General features: G+C 42.8%; 1 protein-coding gene across 1 annotated transcript in view; it reads left to right on the top strand.

Moving 5' to 3' along the window:
• The first annotated feature begins 1,770 nt into the window (after positions 1 to 1,770).
• Positions 1,771 to 25,101, top strand: part of adam23b (ADAM metallopeptidase domain 23b) — a 38,866-nt gene continuing 15,535 nt past the window's right edge. The window contains exons 1-14 of the mRNA XM_080753708.1: positions 1,771 to 1,911; positions 2,901 to 3,118; positions 3,534 to 3,610; positions 15,393 to 15,456; positions 17,269 to 17,351; positions 17,499 to 17,562; positions 19,184 to 19,256; positions 20,566 to 20,630; positions 20,914 to 20,979; positions 21,234 to 21,302; positions 21,874 to 22,040; positions 23,556 to 23,640; positions 23,746 to 23,833; positions 24,996 to 25,047. Coding sequence (XP_080609834.1) covers positions 1,833 to 1,911; positions 2,901 to 3,118; positions 3,534 to 3,610; positions 15,393 to 15,456; positions 17,269 to 17,351; positions 17,499 to 17,562; positions 19,184 to 19,256; positions 20,566 to 20,630; positions 20,914 to 20,979; positions 21,234 to 21,302; positions 21,874 to 22,040; positions 23,556 to 23,640; positions 23,746 to 23,833; positions 24,996 to 25,047 — 1,250 coding nt within the window. The 5' untranslated portion in view covers positions 1,771 to 1,832. The remainder of the gene's footprint in view (positions 1,912 to 2,900; positions 3,119 to 3,533; positions 3,611 to 15,392; positions 15,457 to 17,268; positions 17,352 to 17,498; positions 17,563 to 19,183; positions 19,257 to 20,565; positions 20,631 to 20,913; positions 20,980 to 21,233; positions 21,303 to 21,873; positions 22,041 to 23,555; positions 23,641 to 23,745; positions 23,834 to 24,995; positions 25,048 to 25,101) is intronic.

The following is a 25,101-nucleotide window of genomic DNA, read 5'->3' as shown; positions in this document are numbered from 1 at the left end:
CCCTTGATGAAGAAGGCAGAATTGGGATGAGTCTTAAAAACCGATAGGTTGCTACTTCCCGCTGCAGAAGTCCAGCCACCTGAACCAACTGGACACCATTATATGTGGTCGAATGCATCATCAATTCAGGGTAGCTTTAAGCTGTCTATTCCTCACAGAACCACCAGCTATTGTCCTTTTTCTGTACGAGACCTGGGGCTGATCGAAGGATCATTGATGCCTGCTGCTTCCATCTCTTGGATCTTTTGCAGAGGCAGATGGGGTGAGCATCCTTGGTCTGAATCTTATGTTTGACCAGTTGACCAGTCTTAGTTCATTGCAGGAAGCAAAGGTGTCAAGTAACTGTTCCAAAATCAACGGAGGAGTTCCCCACAGCTTTAGGGGTTTCATCTGATGGGCCGTGGGGTGGTGGTGTTGGGAATGGAAACTGGAAAATCCTTGGTAAAGTTGAGCTCGGCTATACTGACCTCTCACTGTCTGGTTTAGCACTTTGGATGAGCTGTGCCCTCTACGGCTGGAGGCATGGATGGGAGCACAGACCGTACCCCAAGCTGAAAGATTGCCCGGTTAGCTCTGCCCCCTTGTGATGGGACTAAGGACAAAGGACTTGGCTCCAACCAAGTTCAGTGTGGGAGGGCCCATGGTTTTCATAATCAGTAGGCCTATTACATTAAAAATAAATGGCTAAATAAAACAAACAAACCAAGACACCCCAAGACAATACACAATACAATAACACAACAATAACAACAAGTGGAGGTAGCCTATGTGCCCTGCACATGTCTCCTGAGGCAGTTCCCATCACATTGATGCACTTTATCAAATAAATAACTTTTATAAGGGTAAAAATAATAATAACTAGAAGCAGTGCTCTTCCGAGCACAGGTCTCCACCAGGCCACACAAATCGGCCTGTTATAGCGCCACCATTAGGGCCATTTGAAAACTTTGGGGCAGAGGTTCTGAATTGGCATCCAGGGAGTGTGTGTGCTCATTTTGGCAGCGACCGGGCCAACGGCGCCGGAGATTAGCTGTACACAAACTGGGAGGACGAATCGGCCTGTTATAGCGCCACCATGAGGGCCATTTGAAAAATTTGGGGCAGAGGTTCTGAATTGGCATCCAGGGAGTGTGTGTGCTCATTTTGGCAGCGAACGGGCCAACGGCGCCGGAGATTAGCTGTACACAAACTCAGGACGAATGGGCCTGTTATAGCGCCACCATGAGGGCCATTTGAAAAATTTAGGGCAGAGGTTCTAGATTGGCATCCAGGGAATGTGTGTGCTCACTTTGGCAGCGACCGGGCCAACGGTGACTGAGATTAGCTGCACACAAACTGCGAGGACACACACACGGACGGACACACGGACACACGGACGGACGGACGCACGGACGGACGGACGGAGGGGAAAACATACTCTCCCCTCAGCCTTCGGCTGGTGGAGACAATAATTATTATTATAATAATAACAACAACAACAACTAATATTTTCCCCTCCATTATAACGACTGTGTTATACTGACGAACCCCCATACATAAATATATGGTGTCACCTGCACCATGTACTTCCTGTGCATGCGCCTCTGCTGCTGAACGCATCGCAGGGAGGGAGGAGGACATCTTTGTGCGCGTCAAGGAGGAGTCTGCTCGTTTCCAGTAACTGGCCACCGCCTTCTATTCGTCCCCCACCCGCTGCTGCAGAATCCTGGGTGCCTGCATCCATGAAGATTTAGCCCGGCCACGGCACCTCCCCCGCAATAATGGGCGGAGAGCTATTCACTGCGTTGATGTGTTGATATAAAAAAATATATTTTAGATATCAAATATGAATCATGCATTTGATATTTCTGGCAAATTTGCTCGTGAGCATCCTTTCGCCTTGGCTTCTTCATCTGTCAATAGCGTCAACCGGTATGTATTACATGGCTTGCCCTTAGCCATGCAATTTCATCTAATTTGATGATGACTGACGTGTTTAAACTTTATTTGTTTCACCGTGTAGCAGATGAGGGACATGCGAGGATAGCGTCGCATTATTTTCCGAAGGGGAACGGTTTCTGAGAGGAATCAGAGGATACAGTATTTAATATGCTGAGTCCTTAAAGTGATGGTGCATGGGGGCAGACTACAGTACCTCAGCATCTTTCGTTCAGCTTTTACGAAATTGTTTGCATTTTGCAATAGTTCTAATTGCATGACTACTTAAGATGAACCTTGAGTCGTTAGTGATGGGCATTGTATGAATCAGCTGTTATTGCCATAAGGTTATTTGTATGCACATGCTAAGTAGCATACTGTATTACTTACTGCATAGTGCAGGTTTACATTTCAATTAACATTTGATAACAATTTATAATTTGATACTGACATCACCTATCTGATGTTGCTTGTTAGTTATACATATTGGAAACCCTGTTTTTATGAGGCTGTTTATGTAACATTACATTTTCTATGCTTCACACTGACATGGCAGTTGAGATCTTGATGTAGATCTAGCATTAATCTAACCTCAGCAGTGCAATACCCTATTATGATCAATATGACAGAGTACAACATGTTACCAACAACTGAACTCTACTGAAATGCATCCTCATGCATTGGAAGGAAGCCATATCCTACCAATTCATTCTCATCATTGCAAAGCTGACATTCTGCCAAGTGTACATACCGTACTACATACTTCCTACACATAAAATCACCAGTGTTCGTGTAACGGAGTAAAGATGTACTGTACCCTTGCGCAAACCTGACCCTTACAGCAGGTCCAATTTAGGTCCATTTATACACTCTCAGAGTTAAATGAACGCTGGAGATTTTACTGTGCAGGATGTGCATGATAGTACCGGTGTGTATACTTGGCACAGAGAGTCCGTTTTATGTGGTGGATGGTTCTCTTGCAGTATCTCCAGAAGTAGAGAACAAGGTTGAGAGGGACGCAGTGCCAGCACAGTCGGAGCAACAGGCAACTGCAGCACCTGCCACTGACAACACAACACACCATGCGGTAGAGCATGTGATCACCTACCCCTCTCGACTCATTTACTACCTTAACGAAGACTCGGAGAGCACCTACCATGACTTAGACACGCGGGCTAAGAACCAAGCCACCCAGGGCCAGGTAAGGCATCAGAAATGTGTGATGGATAATATATACGGCAGCTGAACAATGTCAGATAGAACTTGGAAGTGTGTTCCTTATCAACAGTCGGGGGCACTTGTGTGCCCCAGTGGCTCTGTAGGAGAAAGAAGTGCATGCTGTGTATTCGAGGCGTCATACACTTGGACCGGGCTCAAGGCCTTCGCCACACGTCTATGCCGCTTTATCACATTTGGATGTTGATTTCAATTGTACTACACTTTAGATGTTCTTTGTGCTGAAAATCAGGGTTTTATTTTAGCAGCTGATTGGTATGAAAACATTTGTACTTTTTCTATAAAGCAACACGTTTATGGTCTACACATTACCTGGATTTATATTGAGTTTAAGCTAAAACAGTCGTTTAAACAGCAACTTTGTTTTGTCTTTCCCGCAGACAGTCCACCTTGCCCAAGCCAGTTTTCAATTAGAGGCCTTTGGTTCCAGATTTGTCCTGGACCTCACGTTAAACAAGTAAGTGTTCAAGTGTCAACTCATCTAAATGATTTGGTCAGTCAGATTGATTTTATGATCTTTCAAATGCCAGCCACAGCATTAGCTAATAGCAATTCTGATGGTGCCTTGATATGATTGCAGTGGTCCCTTCGGAAACCGTTTGAGGAGCAATGTTCTAATGTGTGGCTTATTTTCAAATCACCTCTAGTGAGATGTTTACCTCCCACGACCGTAACAGTTGTCAAGGTCATGTCAGCACTCAGCAGCTACAGACAGATTCTTCTGCACTGGATATATCCAGCAAGCAGTAACTGTGTCACCTTTGAGTCACAAGTGGCACTACTTGTAGTCCTCCAGCGTGTTTTAGAATAGATCACTTTGTTGTCTGCATATATTGTATATGTATCGAATGTGAATATTTTATTTGTGGTATGACAAGATTATATAGTCAGTAACATGGTGACAGAGCAGGTCCAAGGTTCTCAGAATCTTAACATAAGAATAATCTTAGTTACATTTAAAGCCAGTGGGCAAACTATATATTATCAGGAGTAGGCAGACAAACAGACTCTTGTGATTATTGTATCCCATACAGAGACATGTACAGTACATGTGTACCCCTCTGCAAATCATTATGGATGTGTGGGGACTTGTGCATGTAAAAGGGGAGCATAATGTATGCATGAAGCCTTCAAAATGCTGATTGCCTCTACGGTCGTGATGCTGACTTGATGTGCCTTTCAGAGAATTACCTTCAGTAAATGCTTTGTCATGTTCTGTGGAGCGTCACCACGTGTGGGAAAGGCCTCGCATACCCTAGAGCAGTTACTTTCCTTTCCTCTGTAGGTCTTGGAAAACATTTGAGACTGGAAAAATACTTATCACAGCTGAGAAGCTGAGAGACCAATGCTTTTGGTAGGAAATGGCTGATGGTTGCGACTGTCAGGTCGCAGTTAGTATGAAAACGTCCACCTCATGTCTGTGAGTGAGTCACGCTCATGTCCGTGAGTCACATTAGTACACAACCAGTCTCGCGTGGCCAGACTGTTGCCTCCGCGATTTGGGCCAATGCTCCCAGCATACAGTCTGGCAAACGGAAATAGAAACGATGAGTGCGAGATTAAGCGGATGTGACGCAACCGCTCCCTTGGTGCAGTAGCAATAACATGTCCTACTGGAAGCATTATGTCTCCTTTCAACATTTCTGGCTGCATTATTTCGTCTTTCTCTGGTGTTGTTGGTGTTACCTCCATGATGTTTTCAAACGTGTTCTTAAACTATACACCCATAACAAGAATAAGCTGCTCGAATGACTTTGTCTGAGCTATTGTGTTTCTGTTATGTGTTGTATGGGACTACAGTTCAGTGCAGCACTGGCTACTTCCGATACTCGCCGTTCGGGAGCTGCCGTTCCAGACTCTATATAGCATTCGGAGATTGTGGAATAGTTGTCTGGCTACGCGAGACTAGTATCCTAACCTATCGACTTCAGTTCCTCCCTCCTATTCCGGTCACAAAAAGTTGTAAGTAACACGTTTGGTGTAACACTCACTCACATGGGTCTGTGCCGCGTCAGTGATTGGCTCACTCACTCACATGGGTCTGTGACTGGTCGCTGATTGGCTGTGGCTTTCACAGACAGCATGTTTAACCGAACGGTGTGTGTGTGTGTGTGTGTGTGTGTGTGTGTGTGTGTGTGTGTGTGTGTGTGTGAGTATGTGTGTGTGTGTGTGTGTGTGTGTGTGTGTGTGTGTGTGTGTGTGTGTGTGTGTGCGCGTGCGTGCGTGTGTGTGTTGTATGTACTTGAAACAGTCTTTTTTCACTCTCTATCAAATGTCTTTGCCAAAAACTAGCAGATCTACAAGCTTGTAGATCTGCTATTTTTTGGCAAATGTTCTGCTCCAGGATGTTAGGGATATTTTGTTTATCGCGATAATATCGTAAATCGTGATTTCTTTGGTCACAATAATCGTGATAAGAAATTTTCAAATCGTCCCATCCCCAGTGTCGATCACTTTGGTGGTGCGTGCATGTGCACATGCATAAATTAGGGTGACCATATTTCCAGCCACTCAAACCGGGACGCAAAATACTGTTGCCTAAAACTGGGACCCTAAAAGCAATGCACACGTTACCGCGCACGCACGTGCCCATTCTCTAACGTTTGTGCACGCGCACACACGCACCGCAGGGTTGCAAACAGGCAGTGAGTGATTGACAAACAGCCTCAGCGTTGAATTCAGACACGCAATGAATTTGTTCCTGTTTTCTGATTGGTTAGGTGAGCATGTTTTCATGAAAAGAACATAATAAATGGCTATGCAACCACTGAAAACAGCTACTATTATTTTAATTCTGGCGAAAACCGGGACAATTTTGCAGTGAATGTTGAAAAGCGGGACATATCAGTGTTTTAAAGATATATGTCGGGACACCGGGACACGCAGCTTGAAAACGGGACTGTCCCGCGTAAAACGGGACGTCTGGTCACCCTAGCATAAATGTGTGTACACATGGAATGAGAGAGAGAATGGCCGGGTTTCCCAAAGCGATTTTAGCCCATCGTAAGCCCATCGTAGCTCACGCATGGTCTTAGAGACCAAGCCCGATCGTCATGTTCCCGTGTTTATATGGGTTAGGGCAGAGCGACTTATTTAGCCCCCTGCAACTACACCAACATTCAGATTTCACAAACAAAGTGCCTAATAAAGTCTCACAACTGTCTAAATACGGTACGACTTTCTATAATTACCCGTATCCTCCGTTTTCTTTAATAAGAAGCCTTTGTATCCGATCACTTAATCGGGGAACCCATCTCAATGGGGTTGGTGTGCATGGGGAACGCCAGGAAATACATGGGAAAACAGAACGCGGTTGGATAAAAATGCTTCTTATTAAAGAACACAGAGGATACGGGTAATTATAGAATGCCGTACCGTATTTAGACAGGAGTGAGACTTTATTAAGCACTTTGTGAAATCTGAATGTTGGTGTAGTTGTAGGGGGCTAAATAAGTCGCTCTGCCCGAACCCATGTAAACACAGGAACATGGCGGTCGGGGCTTGATCTCTACGACCATGCGTGAGCTACGATGGGCTAAAATCGCTTTGGGAAACTCGGCCATTGTGTGTTGTGTGCTACCTTAGAATAAGTGGCTACTCTCTCCATCTTGCTTTTTCTCTCTTTATCCCTCTACTCTCTTTCTTGCATTCTCTCTCAACCACCCCTCACCTCTCTGACATAACACACAGCAGTACATGCATATTGTACAAATGCAACATTAAGTAGAAGGAAAAGCCCATTTGTTATAAACATGCATGGCATGATGAATGTACACGGCTGCTTCTGCACAGAAGGCATCTCATAACCAGCATATTAGGAAGTGTGGAGAAGTTCTAAGATGTGACCCTGATTCCATGCTGTTTGTGTGTTCTGTTACCTCACGGAGTTGGATCAGTGGGAACACTCTGGTGCACGCTTATTTTCGTTCGAGTGTATAGTTTTGAATTCTCCTTGGTGTTGCAGCTGCGACAGAGCTGATCTAAATATAGATAGGTCTGCAACCTGCCAATGGGCACTACTTTTGCTATTCATTTTTCCCTCTCCTTGCTTTACCTGGGACGAGAAGCATAATATGCTTCTCCACTCTTAAATCAAGTGGATTCTATTGCAAGGGTCAAAAGGGCTACTTGCATCTCGCCTGGCAAAGACGATCCCATTTGATACAGTTCTCTTGGTTTAGGTAGGGCTGGGCCATAATTACTTCATATCAGTATCTCAAACTTTTGCCTCGATTACGATCATAAAATAAAGTGAAAATAGTAGGCTTACAATCTCACAACGCTCGGCTATGTTAGCTATTTCTTTGCACGCCACTGTTGAGGTAGGGTAAGTGATATTCTTTTAAGTTTTTGTCAAAAGGTGAAAGCGCTCTATTCTGATTGTAATCATAGCTATAGAGTGTTTGTTCAGTCACAGGGGTCTCCCTTTCTCTGCAGCTCTTTAATGAACAGGGAAAAAAAATCTGGCTGGTGACATTTGAGCCAAGAGAGTACCCATTTGTTAGCTTAATTTTAGTGTTCCAGTTCCAATTTTGTCTGCTCATTTATTCAGCAGGGGCGAGCTCCGAGACTGTCCCTGTCCCACGACGCGTGTCATCATTTCCTGGCTAAATTCTCTGGACTGAAAATGCATTTTCTGTTTAATAAACAGCTGGAGAGATGGAGACAAACACTCTATAGCAACGAGTACTATCAGAATATAGAGCTATATTTTCCAAAGAAAATCACTTACCCTACCTTAATCCTAATCTTAAACCAGATTACGTCGGTTATATGTGCTAAATGTCAGATTTGATAGATTGTCGGTTAATTGCCCTGCTTTACTCACAGGACAAAGCCGCTTCCTTGGGCTTATTGCATCACAGGGATACCTCTAATGTTGTGGTCTTGTGTGTGTGTGTGTGTGTGTGTGTGTGTGTGGAGCATCCATGCACATTAAGGGTCAGAGGGACTACATGCACGACCGAACAAAAAGGTCAGAGGTAATCACTTCCATGTGTTAAGAGTTATGGATGGTAATGGCAGCGTCTCTTGTCAATGGGGGATTTGCAGCTGCATTTGATCTGGCGCCCAGATGACTTTCTCTCTCTGATTCCTCTCCATCAGCACTGCATCGTAGCTCACACCATCTCGTTTGGACTCACAGACCTCGGTGCCGGACTCCCTTCTCTTTGCCTCCACATGCAAACAACCGCATCTCACACAACAACACCCGCACAGAGACACACACAACACAGGCACTCACGCACGCACGCACGCATGCACGCACGCATGCACGCCCCCCGCCCCCCCCCCCCCCCACACACACACACACCCATAAGAACATCCATAAACTCTCAGGCGTGTGTGGACCACTCTCCTCTCCCTGCCTCCTCTCTGAGGCTAAAAATAGCTCCTCATAGACACTGTGCTAGAGCGTGCTTTGACTCCGTGCACACAGCACTTCCTGCTCCCTTGCTGAGTATCACTCAAAAATTTCACAGATTGCTGTTTATCACAAGACAGATACTGTCTTTTTTTCCCCCACTTTTTTTTACACGATTTCTGCTGCAGAGGGGCTAGCTGCTACATGTCCATGCTGGGCAGGAGGAACGTTTTTGAATTACAAGGTTACTCAGAAAAGCGCCGTTGTGGCAAAATTTGCAGTCCCTTGAAGTCAGTCGTCAGCTAACAGATCAAGTGTGTGTGTGTGCGCGCGCGTGCGCGCGCGCGTGCGTGTAATGGTGAGGCCCGCTGACTCAGACAGTGGGGACTGCCTGGAGGACGGCTGTGTTCAAGGTGAAGCCGCGGCCTCACAATCATTTATCACATTAGGTTTCATTGACAACTGCCGGGCGGGGTTACTTTTGTCAATGCCTGTTATGTGGGCTCCTTCTTTGTTCGGTCAATGATCTCACTTAGGGGAATGTAGGAACTACTTGTGGAGGTCCTGCAAAAAAGTCAATCGTTTCAGATGTACCTCTTACAAAATGGATTACCACACATTTTCCAAAATGTGTTTGTTTTCCAACAACATGGATTCGATTTGAGATTTAGTTTTTGAGATTTTGATTTGATTGTATTGATTGTCAGGCTCTGTGGCATCATTCAGAAACAGGCTTTATCTATGATTATCGTCTCTATGTGTTCGCCCCTGTCCGTCCGTGCGTCCTTGTGAACGCCTCTCTGTCCGTCTGGCCGTCCGTCTGTGGACAGCTAATCTTGGCGTGAAACTGGATGCCAGAGCGATTGCTGTGAAACTTTGCACGCACATTGCCATTAGGCCAAGGAACAAAATGCCACCCAACATTTTTCAAATTAGCCTTATGGTGGTGCTCGATTTACGTTTGTACCTATATAGTCTAGCGGAAAGATGCTGATTTCAATGCATGATAGTTCAGTTGGTGATAGAAGCATGAAATTTGGCACAAATTACCTTCATATGACCCTAATTGATAATCAACCTCTGACCACGCAAAATTCCAACATTTTCAAGATGGCCAGCCAGTTTGAAAAATGGCTGCAACTGGACCTACGTTTTGGACAATATCACTTTGCTTGGGCTGTAAATCTTTGATTTTCCTCTCATTTTGATATAAGAGAATGTTCTGGAGGTATTACAACCAGGCAAATTCAGAAATAATATTAGGTTCCAATATGGTGGCATATTTTCCAATATGGCTGCCTATAAATTGCATAAATGTACATCTGCTCATGGTTAATCCACAGTTGGTGATACAACAATTAAATCTGGCACAGATCCCGTTTATACTACCCTAATTGATAATCAACCTCTGGCCACGCAAAATGTTAACATTTGCCAAGATGGCCAGACAGTTTGCTGCAACTGGACGTAGGTTTTGGACAATAACACTTTGCTTGTGCTGTAAATATTTGATTTCCCTCTCATTTTGATATTAGAGAATATGTTCTGGAGGTATTACAACCAGGCAAGTTCAGAAATAATATTAGGTTCCAATATGGCGTCATATTTTCCAATATGGCTGCCGATAAATTGCATAAATGTACATCTGCTCATAGTTAATCCACAGTTGGTGATACAACCATGAAATTTGGCACAGCTCACCTTTATCTTACCCTAATTGATAACCAACCTCTGGCCACGCACAATTCCATAATTTTCAAGATGGCCACCAGTTTTCAAAATCGCTGCCCAGCCTAATTGATTTTTATATTGTGTAGTGTCACTGCACTACCAGGGAACACTGGTTGACACTATAGCTCACTAGTCGCATGGGGTTCGATGTTAGCTATTAGTGAATACATTTTCTAGGTTGCACTCACAAGGAAGCTGACACAAGGATGTTCCTTTATGCAGCCTATGGTGCGAATCATGGAGTGTCAGCTGCCATCATCTGAAGCTCAGATACTAATGTTCAGTTTCAGCCATAGCTGGTTCCATGCTCTGGTTCCATGGGGAACCAGAGCACCTGGTTGTCCCAGGTTCGATTCCAGGCCAGGCCAGCAATGTCGATCTGTGTCCCTGAACAAGACTCTTAACCCCTAATTGCTCACATGCTCATTGTGGGCAGCGAATCAGCTGGGTTGGGCTGAAAATACTGAATTTCCCTCGCGGGAGGGGTAGGTAACCGTTATAATTATTATTTCACTTGTTCACTTGGCTTGAAAAATCTGTGGATTGACTTTGGAAGGGGGAAGAACCAAAGATAAATCCCAATTCATGAAATTGCTATGGGATCAAAGTCATCAGGTTCTTTCATGCATTCAGAGAATGCGATACAGTTTTGTCCTTCCATGGACGGCCAGCATGGCAGACATGGAACGTGTTTGAGAAGATATCCCTGGTCTTCACCAAATTAGATTCAACACCTGTTGCAGTAACTGATGAAGACATGCGAATCATTGAGGAGTTTGTAGTACTCATGTACGATAGAAGTAGTTCCTACAAGGAAGTGAATGAGGCACGACTGGACTTGTTTGTAAGAAAGCAGCGATCATATGAATGTATTCTACCAACAAGCTGCTCTGAAAGAACACTGCAAGAGATCTGCATTCCAAGCAGGACATATGGGGCCTGTCACTCTTATGTAGTCCTGTTTTGCCAAGTCCAATTCACTTGGGATAGCACCAGAGGGACAGAACCTGGCTTCCACAATGGATGGATCTTCCAGCAATGGCCAAATCATGCCAGGAGCTGACGCAATGTCAATGTAAAAAGGAATGTTCTGGACGCTACAAAAACTTCTGGACTAATCTACATACCCCTCTGTGATTGCAGTTGCTAGCACACAGGCCTTTCACTTTCCCAGCCACCATTATAAATGAGAATGTGTTTATAATGATTTGCCTGGAAAAAAAAGAAAAACAAAAGAATAATAATAATTAATACAATAAAGAAACTAAATAAATGCTACATTTTATAAGATCTAAGTTTGTGTATGGTGACCATATTTAAAAACATGTCAACCTATTTGAACCTATAGGTCATTCTAAAGCTACAGAATCACTTTAAAATGTGCCATAAAGGGATTCTGTGAATGGTAATTTATACAAATATGTGTCACAAGCTCATATGGATTAACCATAAGCAGTAAATGTACATTCTGCAATTTATTGGCAACCATATTGGAAAATGTGCTGCCATATTGGAACCTAATGGTATTTTTTATAGAAGTTTTTTTTTTGGTAGAAATACCTCCAAAAGATATTGTCTTATATCAAAATGAGGGGGAAATCAAAGATTTACAGCACCAATAAAGTGATCTAGTCATTGCAGCCATTATAAAAACTGGTGGCCATCTCGAAAATGGAGGAATTACGTGTGGCCAGAGGTTGATTATCAATTAGGGTAGTCTAAAGGTGATCTGTGCCAAATTTCATGCATGTATCACCAACTGTGGATTATTAACCATGAGCAGATGTACATTTCTGTAATGTATCTGCTGCCATATTGGAAAATATGCCGCCATATTTGGAACCTAATGTAATTTTTATCTTGTTTGATTGAAATACCTCTAGAACATTATAACTAGATCAAAATGAGCTGAGAATCAAAGATTTACAGCCCCAGCAAAGTTATATATTCCAAAACGTAGGTCCAGTTACAGCCATTCTGAAGACTGGCGGCCATCTTGAAAAATGTGGAATTTTGCGTGGCCAGAGGTTGATTATCAATTAGGGTCATATGAAGGTCATCTGTGCCAAATTTCATGCTTCTATCACCAACTGAACTATCATGTCAACTTTCCGCTAGACTAATAATTGGCTTGAAAATTGGCACACACACTCCCTAGGGGCCAAGGAAAAATCTCTGCCCTGTATTTTTCACATTTGCCTTTTTACCGGGGGGATTTCTTGATAATACTCAAAATTGGTAAACATTATCTCTATAGTCATGTGATCAACACGGATATTTCCGATTTTTCATAATCCATCCTGATTGGCTAAGATGACATGTAACGTTTACAGGAGTGGCTTGTTTTGAACAAAATGCCGCAAACTCTGCACAGACATTCCCACTAGGCCGAGCAAGACATGACACCCTTTTCACATAGTGATATCACTCCTACAGATTTTGTCCAAACTTCATGCAAATTGGTACACATTATCTCTATATATGGGGCGGCATAGCTCCGGTGTAGAGATACCGTCATTAGAGCACGAAGGGTTCCCAGTTCGAATCCGGGCTCCCCCTGAGTTGATGTCGAAGAGTCCTTGAGCAAGACTCTGAACCACTTGCTCCCGGTGACCAGATTGGTGCCTTTCATGGTTTCCTCTGTCATCGGTATATGAATGTGTGTGTGAATGTGAATGTGTGAATGGGTGAATGTAATGCACAATCTATATAAAGCGCCTTGGATACAAGCCCTATTTAATGAAGTGCATTTAATGCACGATTTACCATTTATAGTCATGTGATCAAGACGGATCTGTCCGATTTTTCATAATTATTACATTAGGCTGAAATGGCACTGAATTGTAGGAATGACCCATAAAGCTCTATATTCTGATCGTAATCATTGCTGGAGTGTTCAGTGACAGGGGTCTCCCTGTCTCTCCAGCTCTTAATAAATGTAAAACACATTTTCAGATGGGTTACCAATGTTAGCCAATCAGGAGAGAGTAACCATTTATCAATTAAAATGTTGTCTGCTAATTATTTTGGTTCATGACTTCCATTTGCACTTGTTGAATGAATGAATGAATGAATGAATGTTTTATTTTCATGTCAGGATAATTGCTTGACCCATCCCACATTATCAGACACATCAATTAATAATAATAAAAAACATTCCAGTGTATTACCCAATCAGCTACTTATAATACCATTAAGACACACTAAGGGCTAGAAGTGCACATGGGCGCGTGCACATGGGTGCTTTGGCATGTATACTAATTCTGCTGAGCTGGTCGAGTCATCACTGTGATGTCAGAACAGGCCAGCTATATCCATATATGGAGTCCGTGAGGTCAGATGTAGAGGTATTGATACTGTAAGTATCTACTGTATCTACTCTAAGTGAGATGATCCAGTCGTCTCCATGTATGGATATCCAGGATTTGATGAGGTCAGTGTTGTGATAGTCAGCATTGGTGCAAAGCCAAAATTTGCCATTTGGTGAGCTGTTAGTATGTATTTGGCTGCGGATAAGATATGGTTAATGTGGTTAAACTTTATTAACTAATTTTGCTGGGGACCCCCTGGTACCTCTTCAAGGACCCCTGGGGGTCCCCAGACCCATAGGGGTGCCAAAAATGCTACGAATGTCACTATTTGTTACAAATTCAAAAGGTACAAATTAGGTACAATATAGTGAAAATACCACCGCTCATCTTCCAGTAGACTTTAGGTGAGGTGCCAGAGCCAGAATGGAGTAAGATGAAAAATTAAAGGGAGCCTCCGCACACACAAAACTGTGCAAAATCAGGTTCTTTATTTTCAGTTATGTTGCAAGCTTTCGGTCATCTATGAGCGAAATTAGGTACACAATTTCAGGAGTCATGTGGCAATGAGTACCAAACTGTTTGCCTGTATTAACTGGCTTACAAATGTAATGGTAAGGGCCTACAGTATTTCTTTCAAAATACGTAATATATCATATTACACAACATCCAATAAACACCCAAATTGGAATCACATGTTGAGGGGCCTCTATCCGCCTGTTTCCGCGAGAATTTACTGTAGCATTATCTGCGGGACACTTCCGGTTAACAGCAGACATACAAGCTCAAGTCGCGTCGCAGATGCAGCCGTTGTGAGCTTGTAGATCACACTCGGCTGCGGCACCGGAAGCTGCCGCACACCTTCTGTGCAATTATGCACGATGGGACGTTGGAAAGTTGTGGATAGAGCACACCTCCAAAAGCACTTCCTTGGGTCCTGATTGTTGCAACCCATAACTCACACAGCCCAGCCTGGTGGTAAAGATACGTGCTCTGCGGGGCACCCCCTTTGATAGCTTCGTTTTTCTACCCCATGTCTATCCGACAGTGAAATAATTATTTACATCAATAAACAGAGGAAACCTCTTTTTTTTTTTGCTTTTATGCCTTCATTGATAGGACAGTAGACTGGAAACATTTTAGTTCTAATAGTATTTGGGTTTATTCCAGGGAAGAGATCTTACAAGCGTTGGAAAAGCATGGTTCCAGATCAATCCTCTAACACAGAGATACAACGTTTTAATACACAATGGGTTACACCTGGCGTCATCACGTCAAGCCATCTTGCCATCTCGACATGCTTTAGGGTTGCTGTGACATTCTGAGGTTAACCTACTACAGTATCTACATATTGTTGACTTACACTAGGAGCCATTAAACCAAAACAACGTTGATAGACATTTTAACCAAACGGATACACCAGAGACATGATGTCTGCCTAATATGCACATGCAAATGAAATATATTATCTATCTCAGAATGATAAATACATATTTTTCACTGTATCACACTTTCTAGTTAATACAATTTTCAGTGGCCTCAGGCACCATGCAATATCTCCCTTGAAAATGTGAGCTCTTGGGTGAGTTTAATTTGTGTGCATGGTTTTTCTGGGAAGGCTTAACCAGCAACCACGATGAAGGATGTTTCTAATTAAATGTTAACCAAGCATTACTCAGCACCACTAAGCCACAATGTGTACACTGTGAAAGGATGTCTGAGTCACGGGTCTGTGTTGTATCCACCAGAAAAAGACCAGACGGGTCATAATGGATAGACCACCATGATGCCACAAAAACGTCCAACTAACCAACGCGAATCTCTTTCTCTTCCAGTGACCTGCTGTCCTCAGATTATGTCGAGATCCACTATGAGGAGGGTAAACCTGTTCAAACAAAGGTAACATGTTGCTTCATTGTGTCTAAAGCTTGATCTATCCCTCGTCATGCAACTGATTTTACACTAAATGCGTTGCATTTCTCAGTTGATAATCTGTTATTTTCGGCAAGAGGCACGGTCATACAATGAGGGATAGATCAGGTGTAAGAAGGACCTCTCTTTTTGTTTTTGGTTAGCTCTAATTGGTTCCCCATGGAAGCTCTATAGCTTGCAGTCAGTACAGAGGATTCTCATGTTTGTTCTCTTAGACGAACAGTTTGGACCAATGGGAATACAGACAGAGTTGTGTATGTAATGTTGATTTTGATATGGCACATTGTGTTTTCATGTGAGCTTTCATTGTAATACCAGTTTGACAAAATATCAACCAGGATAATCGGTTACATTAAAATACTTTCATGTAGACGGGACAAAATGAAGAAGACAATAAGAAAGGAAGAGATTGGATGGATGGATGGATGGGTGGGTGGGTGTGTGGGTAGGAAGGTTGGGAGGGAGGTACTGTAGGTAGGCCGGTGGGTAGGTGGGTGGGTGGTTCAGTAGGTCAGTTAGTAGGTAGGTACTAGGAGGGTGGTAGGAGGAGGTAAGTAGGTAGGTACCGGTATGTGACTTTGTATGTAAATATACTGGTATATAGTATTTATATGTGTAAAAAAAATGTTCTTTTGTAATCTCTGCTCAATAATTCAATAAGTACATTTAAAACGTAAAAAAGGGGTAAATACAGAAGCACAACACAAGGACTGAGAGAAAAAAATCACACTCGTGTGAACTGAGCGGTGGTGTGTGTGTGTGTGTGTGTGTGTGTGTGTGTGTGTGTGTGTGTGTGCAACAGCGCCCCTCCCTTAACAAGTGTGGTCAGAAAAGGTTACTGCAGGGCCAGGCTACGGACACGGAGACATAGAGACAGACAAACAGACAGACAGACAGACCCACACACACGGCCACGTATAGGAGCGTTGTGACCACCGCTCAAAAAGGGGTAGAGAGAGAGAGATGCTAGAGATGGCAGAAAAGGGGCTGGGAGTGAGTGCTGGCCCCTGCTGCTGTGCCTGCTGTTGCTGCTGATTCAGACAGGGAGGGCTGGGCTGGGCTGGGCATACTGGAGCTGAGTCAGCAGGGTTTCGCTCTCCTGCAGCCTCCCGCTGGAACCTGGGTCACGTGACGGGGGAGAGATAGCACTCTGCAGTAGCAATGCAGCGTGTGGGATGGCTGGAGTGAAGGGAGGAAAGAGAGAGAGAGGGAGGGAGAGAATGTCCTCTGCTCACCCAGGGTCTGACAGCTGAGTCACAGATGGAGCCAGGATCAGCTGTGTGATGCGTTAACTCTTTCTAAGCCTAGATCATCATTCCCTGCAAGGGAAAAGCACTACCTCGCTCAGCTCATCGGCTCCACCGGTGCAATCCACCGGAAACAATCGCAAACTAAGAACAGATTCAGTTGCACTGATCCAATAACTATTAAATATGTGGAGCAAAACACTTAAGGGAGTAGTTCCCTGACTTCTTTTCCTATTGATTACTCAATACAATGGGGCTAAATTTGTTATAATCAAATTATTGTTTTAGGATAGTGACAAAAAACTAAAAATATTATTGAACTCAAGTCTCCATGGTGTAAGTAATCAATAGAAAACAAGTCATTTTGGCGGTGAACTACTCCTTTAACTATCATTTCTGGCTGCAGTTTCACAAATTGAACATGCTTACGGTATTCACAGTGCACAGTCAGATACTCAGTGTTCTGAGTGTGGTAAAATGGTAAATGGTTTGCTGTGATGATGCGAGTGCTGTGTGCCTGTCTTCCCATCAGGGTGGAGAACATTGTTACTACCATGGCCAGGTGAGGGGGAACGACATGTCCCGCGTAGCCATGTCTACCTGCAACGGGCTGCAGTAAGTGAATTCTGGAGCTCTGCATGATCCTCGCCGTGCTCAGAATATCTGTGTGGGTACAATCATCTCTCCTCAGTTCTTATTGACTCACTATTGACTGGTCTCTCTCCCTCTTCTTCTCTCTCCCTCTCTTTCTCTGCCTGGCAGCGGGATGTTTGATGATGGAGCCTATGTGTATGTAATTGAGCCCTTAAAACAGACTCACTCAATTGTAAGTTATTTCTTTCAATGTCAACTAAAATGTGTGTTGCACGAAATTTCCACTCCACTACTCCTTTGCTGCTGCTGCTACACAGTTTTGTGGAAATGTCAGTGTAGATTTACAGTAGTGTTATTTGCCCACCACTGTTTACTAGAATTATAGATGGTGTTCTGTAGAGTTCAAGGTCATTCCTGTTTTTAAAGAGGTCTCCGCTTAGAATAAATATTAGAAGATATATTTATTCTATTTCCCCAAAAAGCAATGGACACAAACTGAAAGACACCACACAGAGTAGTCTGTTTCTGCGATGTATTAAATCCCAAAGTCAGCATACAAAATAATGATCCCAGTGGTTACCAGTGGTGTAAAATAGCTTTTACATTCAATATAGCGTACATGACATAATGATTACACTTATTTTCATATGTAACGATCTCATTGGTCGTTCTACAACATAACATATTGATGGGACGATGTCATGTTAGTCCACGTACTGTATAAGGAGAAGGTCAAGCAGTGGAGCCATCTTTATCTTGTTTGTTCTCAAGTGTCCGTACAAGACTCCAACTTGACCCTGACATCGGTCCATCCTGCAGTAGACAACACTAACAGTGATGTTTGTTAAGTCTCATTGTTCCAGAAAAACAAGATAACCTTTGACTTTTAACACACACAGGGTGATGTCTCAAATACACTACAGAGACAGACATTCTTTAATATCAATTTAATACATCCAACAAGAACATTTGCAAGGGTATGGCATTTTGTGTACATTAAAATAAGGATTAGTCAGCAAATTAGTCAGTAATTTTAAAACTAAACACATTGATTATTGTTCTTTTAAATCACATTAGGCAATTTGTTTTATAGTTAAAGGATGCTAGAAATATGTCCACTGCTAATTGAGAGTAGACACTCCACTGCCTTCCTGTTTGAGATACAGAGTTAGAATGCTGACAGGGAGAATGTTTAGGCACTCCGCAGACGCTGTAGTCTAGCGGGTTTCAATCCTAGATCAGCAGGGGTACATTTAGATTCCATGACACAACAACAGGAACACTTACGGGGATTTACTTTGCTTCATCACATGGGAACTACAGAGCTAGCTTTGATTTGTTCTTGGTTAATTAAGCTACATTGTGTGTTGTTTTGGGCTCTTAGTATCTGGAAAGAAATCAATTTACCAAAATTAAAGGAGTAGTTCACACCCAAAATGACTTTCTTTCTATTGATTACTCACGCCATGGAGACTTGAGTTCAATAATATTTTTTGTTGACAATAATTTGATTACAATAAATGTACCCCCTTTGATTGCATTTGGGTCCCATTCCGGAATCAATGGAGGTACATTTACTATAATCAGTCATTTGTCTATGCGACAAATACAAAAAAATATGATTGAACTCAAGTCTACATGGCGTGAGTAATAAAAAGAAAAAAAAGTCATTTTAGGGGTGAACTACTCCTTTAAGTAGCCTTTTCTATAAACTAGTAAAGCAACATTCACAGTAAGCATTTTCCAGTGACCCTTAGCATTCAGGGATTTGAGGTCCCACACTTTCCCCAATAACATGAGGCGTCTTCCAACCCCATTCTCATTTTGACACATGGTGGTCTCGCCCTGTACAGGATATCGCCGCAAGGCCTCACACACTCCGCCGGACGCCCACCCTTCAGTGGAACAATGATTTGGACGAACAGGGTAAGTGTAAACCATTATGACCTGTTGTTTCCGTCTGCAATGCCTCAGGTCATCATCACCACACCCAGGGCCTGACATGTTGCAGCTGTTGTTTCCTGACTCTGAAGTTAACCTTCACAACCTTTTCGTGCATATCCACAAGTGGGGAATTCATGGACCCCATAGCGTGTCACACAAAGTGTCATAGTGATAGGGACATCCGTCTGCTATAGTGATTATAGTAGTTATGTCTTCGTGTCACTTGTGTTTAGAATTCACAATTGCAGGCCTCGGCTGGTCTTGGTGGGTCTAATAATAATAATAATAGTTACCTACTCCTCCCGCGAGGGAAATTCAGTATTTGCAGCCCAACCCAGCTGCTTCGCAGCCCACAAGGAGCATGTGAGCAATTAGGGGTTAAGAGTCTTGCTCAGGGACACACATCGACATTGCTATCCTGGCCGGGAATCGAACCAGAGTCAACCAGGGGAACTTGTTCCCCAGGCAGGCTCCCTAATCATTCAGCTAGGTTGGGTTTTCAGAGCTCTTAGCTCTTTCCCAATTGGTTTAAATTAAGAGACAATTGTATTTTCTTTGAAAATACAGAAGGAATTAGTTAAGACTTAATTCCATAGGAAAAATCTCTAGCCAATATTAACCAACTGGAATATTCTGGCAAGGTATTACCTTAAATAGAAGAAGATGGATGGAAATTATGAAATGATTACATGGGTAAGGCGTCATTCCTAACAAGACCAACAAGTAATTTAATTATAAACAAGGCGTCATCATATGCTGTTGTACATATTTTACTTATATTTTATTTACATTTTCTGCCATCTTGTCTTTTTTTTCAAGACAAGATAGCAGAGATGCGTTGTATTGAATAAAGATAGTCTTGAAAAACGTTACAAACCAAGGGACCACATCAAATCTTTCCCCTGCTAATAGAGAGTAGACTTTCAACTGCAAACATCAAAGATAATTCACAAAAAGAGAAAAATAAACAGAATAGTGACCCAATTAACACTCACGCTATGTCAGATACAACTCAACACACATTTGATCACGTTAAAACAGGGAAAGCATCTGTGTCATTTTAACATGTTTGCATTGGCTATTAAAAAATTGCAGATCTATAAGCTCACAGCACGTCACTTCGTGCTGTGTTGCGAGCTTGTAATCTGCTATTTTTGGAACATTTCAGTGTGAGAATTACTCATTTAGAAGGCATTTGTAGAATCGGCCTCATGTCTTAATGGGTTATAAGTCAGGATAGGGCTATAGTAAATGTTTCTGTTGGAATGTTTTTCTCTTTGCTTGTCTACAGCGGAGGAGGAGCTGGTCTCAGAGCTGGATGACTTGTCTTGGCTCAGACGCAGGAAAAAGCGAGCTGTAAGTCTATGACCTAATCACTGTTTTTAAGCAAGGTAAAGTTTATTCTGTCCTCATCCCTCACATGTTACTTAGTGCCTCAAGTAAGTCAATTGCACAACTCCTAGAAAGTAATCGTGGTCATCTAAGTCAGGGCCACAAAATACACCCCTGTCACAGAAGAATGAAAACAACTTAAGAAGCTACTGCTGTGCAACACTCTCCCGCTCCCCACAACAGAGAAGGTGAAACCCCTAAAACAAAGCCCATCTCATTGTCGAATCCTTCTGCCTTTGTTTTCCAGATGCCCCGCAACGTCTTTGAGGAAATGAAGTATCTGGAGCTCATGATAGTCAGTGACCACAGTATGGTATGTTTCCTGGCCAAGGGCAGCAACAACAGGAAATATCTGAGGCCGTTCCTTTGAATCATATGAATCATCTCATGGCGTCTAGGATGGCACATCCTGGCACTTTAAATAACATTTCACAATCAGAGCACTGTATTATAATTTTCGTGGTAACTTTTGCCCACAAGAGGGAGCAACATCATAGACTCCTGTTTATAGGCTGTAATGTGTATGCATGCACCATCAAAATAACTACATGTGTCTTATCTCTGCAGCATAAAAGATACAAGACCAAGATGCACACAAGAAATTTCGCAAAGTCTGTGGTTAACCTTGTGGATGCTGTGAGTATAGGATTCAGTTCGCCTTTCAGAGATGTCATTCGATCCCCTTCCACATTTTAAATCTTTATTAATTTACATGATTAGTGTTGTTTCATCTCGTCTCTCTCTCTCTCTCTCTCTCTCTCTCTCTCTCTCTCTCTCTCTCTCTCTCTCTCTCTCTCTCTCTCTCTAATGAAATACAAAATGTTTGCTGTATAGGGTAATGTTTTTTTTATACTCACTATATATGAAGGAATCATAATGTAACAGCTCCTAATGTGACCCATTGCAGTACGTTGCCCCACACTGGAACCATGGTTGTGTCCGTGCTGTTCTGGGTCTGTCTGAGTCTGAGAGTTCATTATACTGTGGCTGGTGTTGATAACAGTTCCCTTGTTTCTCTCTGCTCCTAGTGTGCTATATCCCCTCCTCTGTCTTCCCAACGAGACAGTTCAGATTTTTATTCACACCCGGTGTTACTCTCCCGACCGTTGTTTTGCTCTTCGTGTGCGTCTCTCTCTCTCTCTCTCTCTGTCGCTCTCTGTGTGTCTTTTTGTCGTCCCCCCCCATTCATTACATGCTTCAATGACAGATCTTCAAAGAGCATCTGCATACGCGCGTGGTGCTCGTTGCCGTGGAGATCTGGACGGACAAGGATCACATCCCCATCAGCGTGAAGCCGCTGGAGATGCTCCGCGACTTCTCCAAGTACCGGCAGCAGAGCATCAAGCACCACGCAGACACCGTGCACCTCTTCTCGTAAGCATTACAGAACCCTCGCTAAAAACCCCGGGACAAAAATCCACTCGTCCTAGACAATTTGCCCTCTTGGCCCCCAAACTGTGGAATAAATAAACTCCCTGTTGCACTTTGAACAACAGACTCACTCCCTATCTTCCCCCGTGGCCTGAAGACTCACCTCTTCAGACTCCACCTAAGCCCATAGCACTTACCGTAGCACTCGCCTAACCCTCAATGACCATACATGAAAGCTAGATAGCATTTTTTAGGTTTTAAATATAGCATTTTTACTGATTAGGTGCTCGGTCTACCTATGTTATTTTTTTCTAGATTGATATCTCTATGCATTTGATGTATTGATGTTGATGTACTGATGTATTACCTGATGTATTGATGTTGATGTACTGATGTATTACCTTGCTTATTGTAAATCACTCTGGATTAAGAACGTCTGCTAAATGCCTAAATTAGCCCTATTCACGACCCGCCCACTCAGCATCCCCCGGGTGCTGAAGTCCCGTTTTGAAGGGGAAAATCCTACTATAAGCCTACAGAGTTAGCACAGAAATCGCAGATTTAATGCAATTTCCGAATAGTAAAGTATAAAATACGGCTAGCATGATCAAGAACACAAGATAGTAAACGGCACAAAGCATTATAATTTACTTTACCGTTAGAAATAACGATTTGTCCAGCTATTTCTGTTATAGTTTCCCCTTCTAAATTGAAGTCAGCACCCGGGGGATGCTGAGAAACGGAAGTAGGTGGGCGGGCCGTGAATAGAGCTAATTGTAAATTGTAAAGTAACTAAGTACATTTACTCAAGTACTGTACTTAACTTACTGTACTTTTACTTTACTTGAGTATTTCCAATTTCCAATACTTTTTCTTTCTCCACTACATCTCGGATCCAAATATTGTACTTTTACTTTTATTACCCACTTCAACCATATACATTTCCGACCACTTGAAAATAGACGATTTACAAGCTCACAATGCGCCACATAGATCTGCTATTTTCAAGAGATTTTCATACATTTGAAAATTTGAAATGGGACATTCTGCATAATGAGTACTTCTACTTTTGGTACTTTAAGGATATTTTGATACAATACTTTTGTACTTTTTGTACTTTTACTCAACTAAATTTTGAATTCCAGACTTTTACTTGTAACTGAGTACTTATGCATTGCAGTATTGATACTTTTATGAGTACTTTTTTACTGCTCGTAAGTGCACGGGGGTCCCTGGGGGACCACGGCTTGGCAGAGGCCAACACATAAGTGCAATAGACAGGACTTCCGACCGGACACAGCGGCACGGCTTTCAAGCTCATTATATTCACGCCGCGTTCATGTAATATTTATATTCATTAAATAAGTTAGTAGGTCCTTCACAGCTTGACCTAATTTACATGTCAACCGCGCATTAGCCCTGGACAGAATTTGGACCGATGTTATCGCGTACCTTTTGGGGTTATTACGAATTTCTTTTTATTACTAATTTCTTGTATTTATTTTTAATTTTTTGCAGCAATGTCACCTTCCACTACCGCAGGAGCAGTATCGCCTACTTTGGAGGCATGTGTTCTGAGAGCCGCGGAGTAGGGGTCAATGAGGTCAGATGGTGTGACTCATGTCCCGGTACCATGCTGCTTTGTTATTATCACAGTGTGTAGCTGTAACCGCAGGTGTGTGATCTCTGATCTCTGCTGCGCCAACAGTACGGCAGCACCTGGGCCATGGCGTCGTCTCTCTCCCAGAGCCTGGCGCAGAACCTCGGCATCCAGTGGGACCCAGCGTCCAAGAGAAGTATACAACACCATAGTGCACATTGTTTACACCTTTACTTCCTGGCTGATATACGCTGTAAAATCCTGAGTTTTAATCTAAAGCTGCAATCCATTAGCCTGGCGTTGCTCATACTAGATAGATAGATAGATAGATAGATACCTTTATTATCCCAAGGGGGGAAATCAGTTGCCCAGAGGCAGCACAGCAGTATAAGGTTATTTACAAAGTTACAGAGAAGTAAGAAAATAAAAAAACAAGAACAGAGTACAGTAAAGAGCAAGGTACGTCAAGAAAGGGAACGAATAATATATATATATATATACATATATATATACATACTAATTCCTCACTGCGTGTCTGCCAGGGGGTGGTGTTGTGCGGTCTGGTTTATTAACCAGGCTAGCAATCCATGACTTTCATGTTCTACCTGTGATTAGAGTTCTCGTGTATTCTAATTAGTCTCGGATTCCGTGAAAATAAATACCTAAATAAATCTATTACCCCAAAAAAGACATTTCAACTGCCCCTAGCGGTAAGGCCAACGGACATGGCATGTGTTGGCTGGAGATATCAGATATCTAGTTTGTCGCCGTCCGACCTTCTTAGCCTGTGTTGTTAAAGAGGGGGGGTTCATTAGGTAGACCCTAAAAGTATGTCCTTGAGCGCAGGGGAATTACTGTATTTTGGGATAAACTGTTTCCGGTTTGATAGTTCCGGCCAAAATGACGTAGAGTGGTTTCCGCTCCCAACCGGATCAAACCCCCGAAAAGTGAAGGGATCCAAGGCTAACATTTCTCAGTAGCAGAGTATAGGGAGAGAGCACATTCAACCACAGCATATGTGCTAGTTATGGTATATTGTATGGTATATTAATTAATAATGTTTGTATTCATTAAAATAAGTTTCAGATTGCAACTTTGAGAGTGTACCGGTACAAATGTGTACTCTCTCTCACAGTTACATTATTTAACACTGAAGATTTTGCTAAACTGTATGTGTTGTTTAGGAGGGATGATTGATTTACTGGAACTTACGACACATATCCACTTGGCATTTTGTGGCTTTCATACAATACGACCAAACGTATGCATTCAAGCACTGCTTCATTTACTTCTCTCTCCCTGTCACTCTCCCCTTTTCTCTCTGTCTCTCCCTGCCTCTCTCTGCTCTTCACTTGCAGAAGAGTGTGGTTGCGCAGACTCCTGGGTGGGCTGCATAATGGAGGATACTGGGTAAATTCCCAACATCCCCTCTCCATTGCCCCCCACACACTCACATACTGTACA

The sequence above is a fragment of the Nannobrachium achirus genome (assembly GCF_963921795.1).
Source record: "Nannobrachium achirus genome assembly, chromosome: 22".
NCBI classification, from domain to species: Eukaryota; Metazoa; Chordata; class Actinopteri; order Myctophiformes; family Myctophidae; genus Nannobrachium; species Nannobrachium achirus.
Note: the sequence above shows the minus strand (reverse complement) of the source record. Positions and strands in the feature narration are given on the sequence as shown.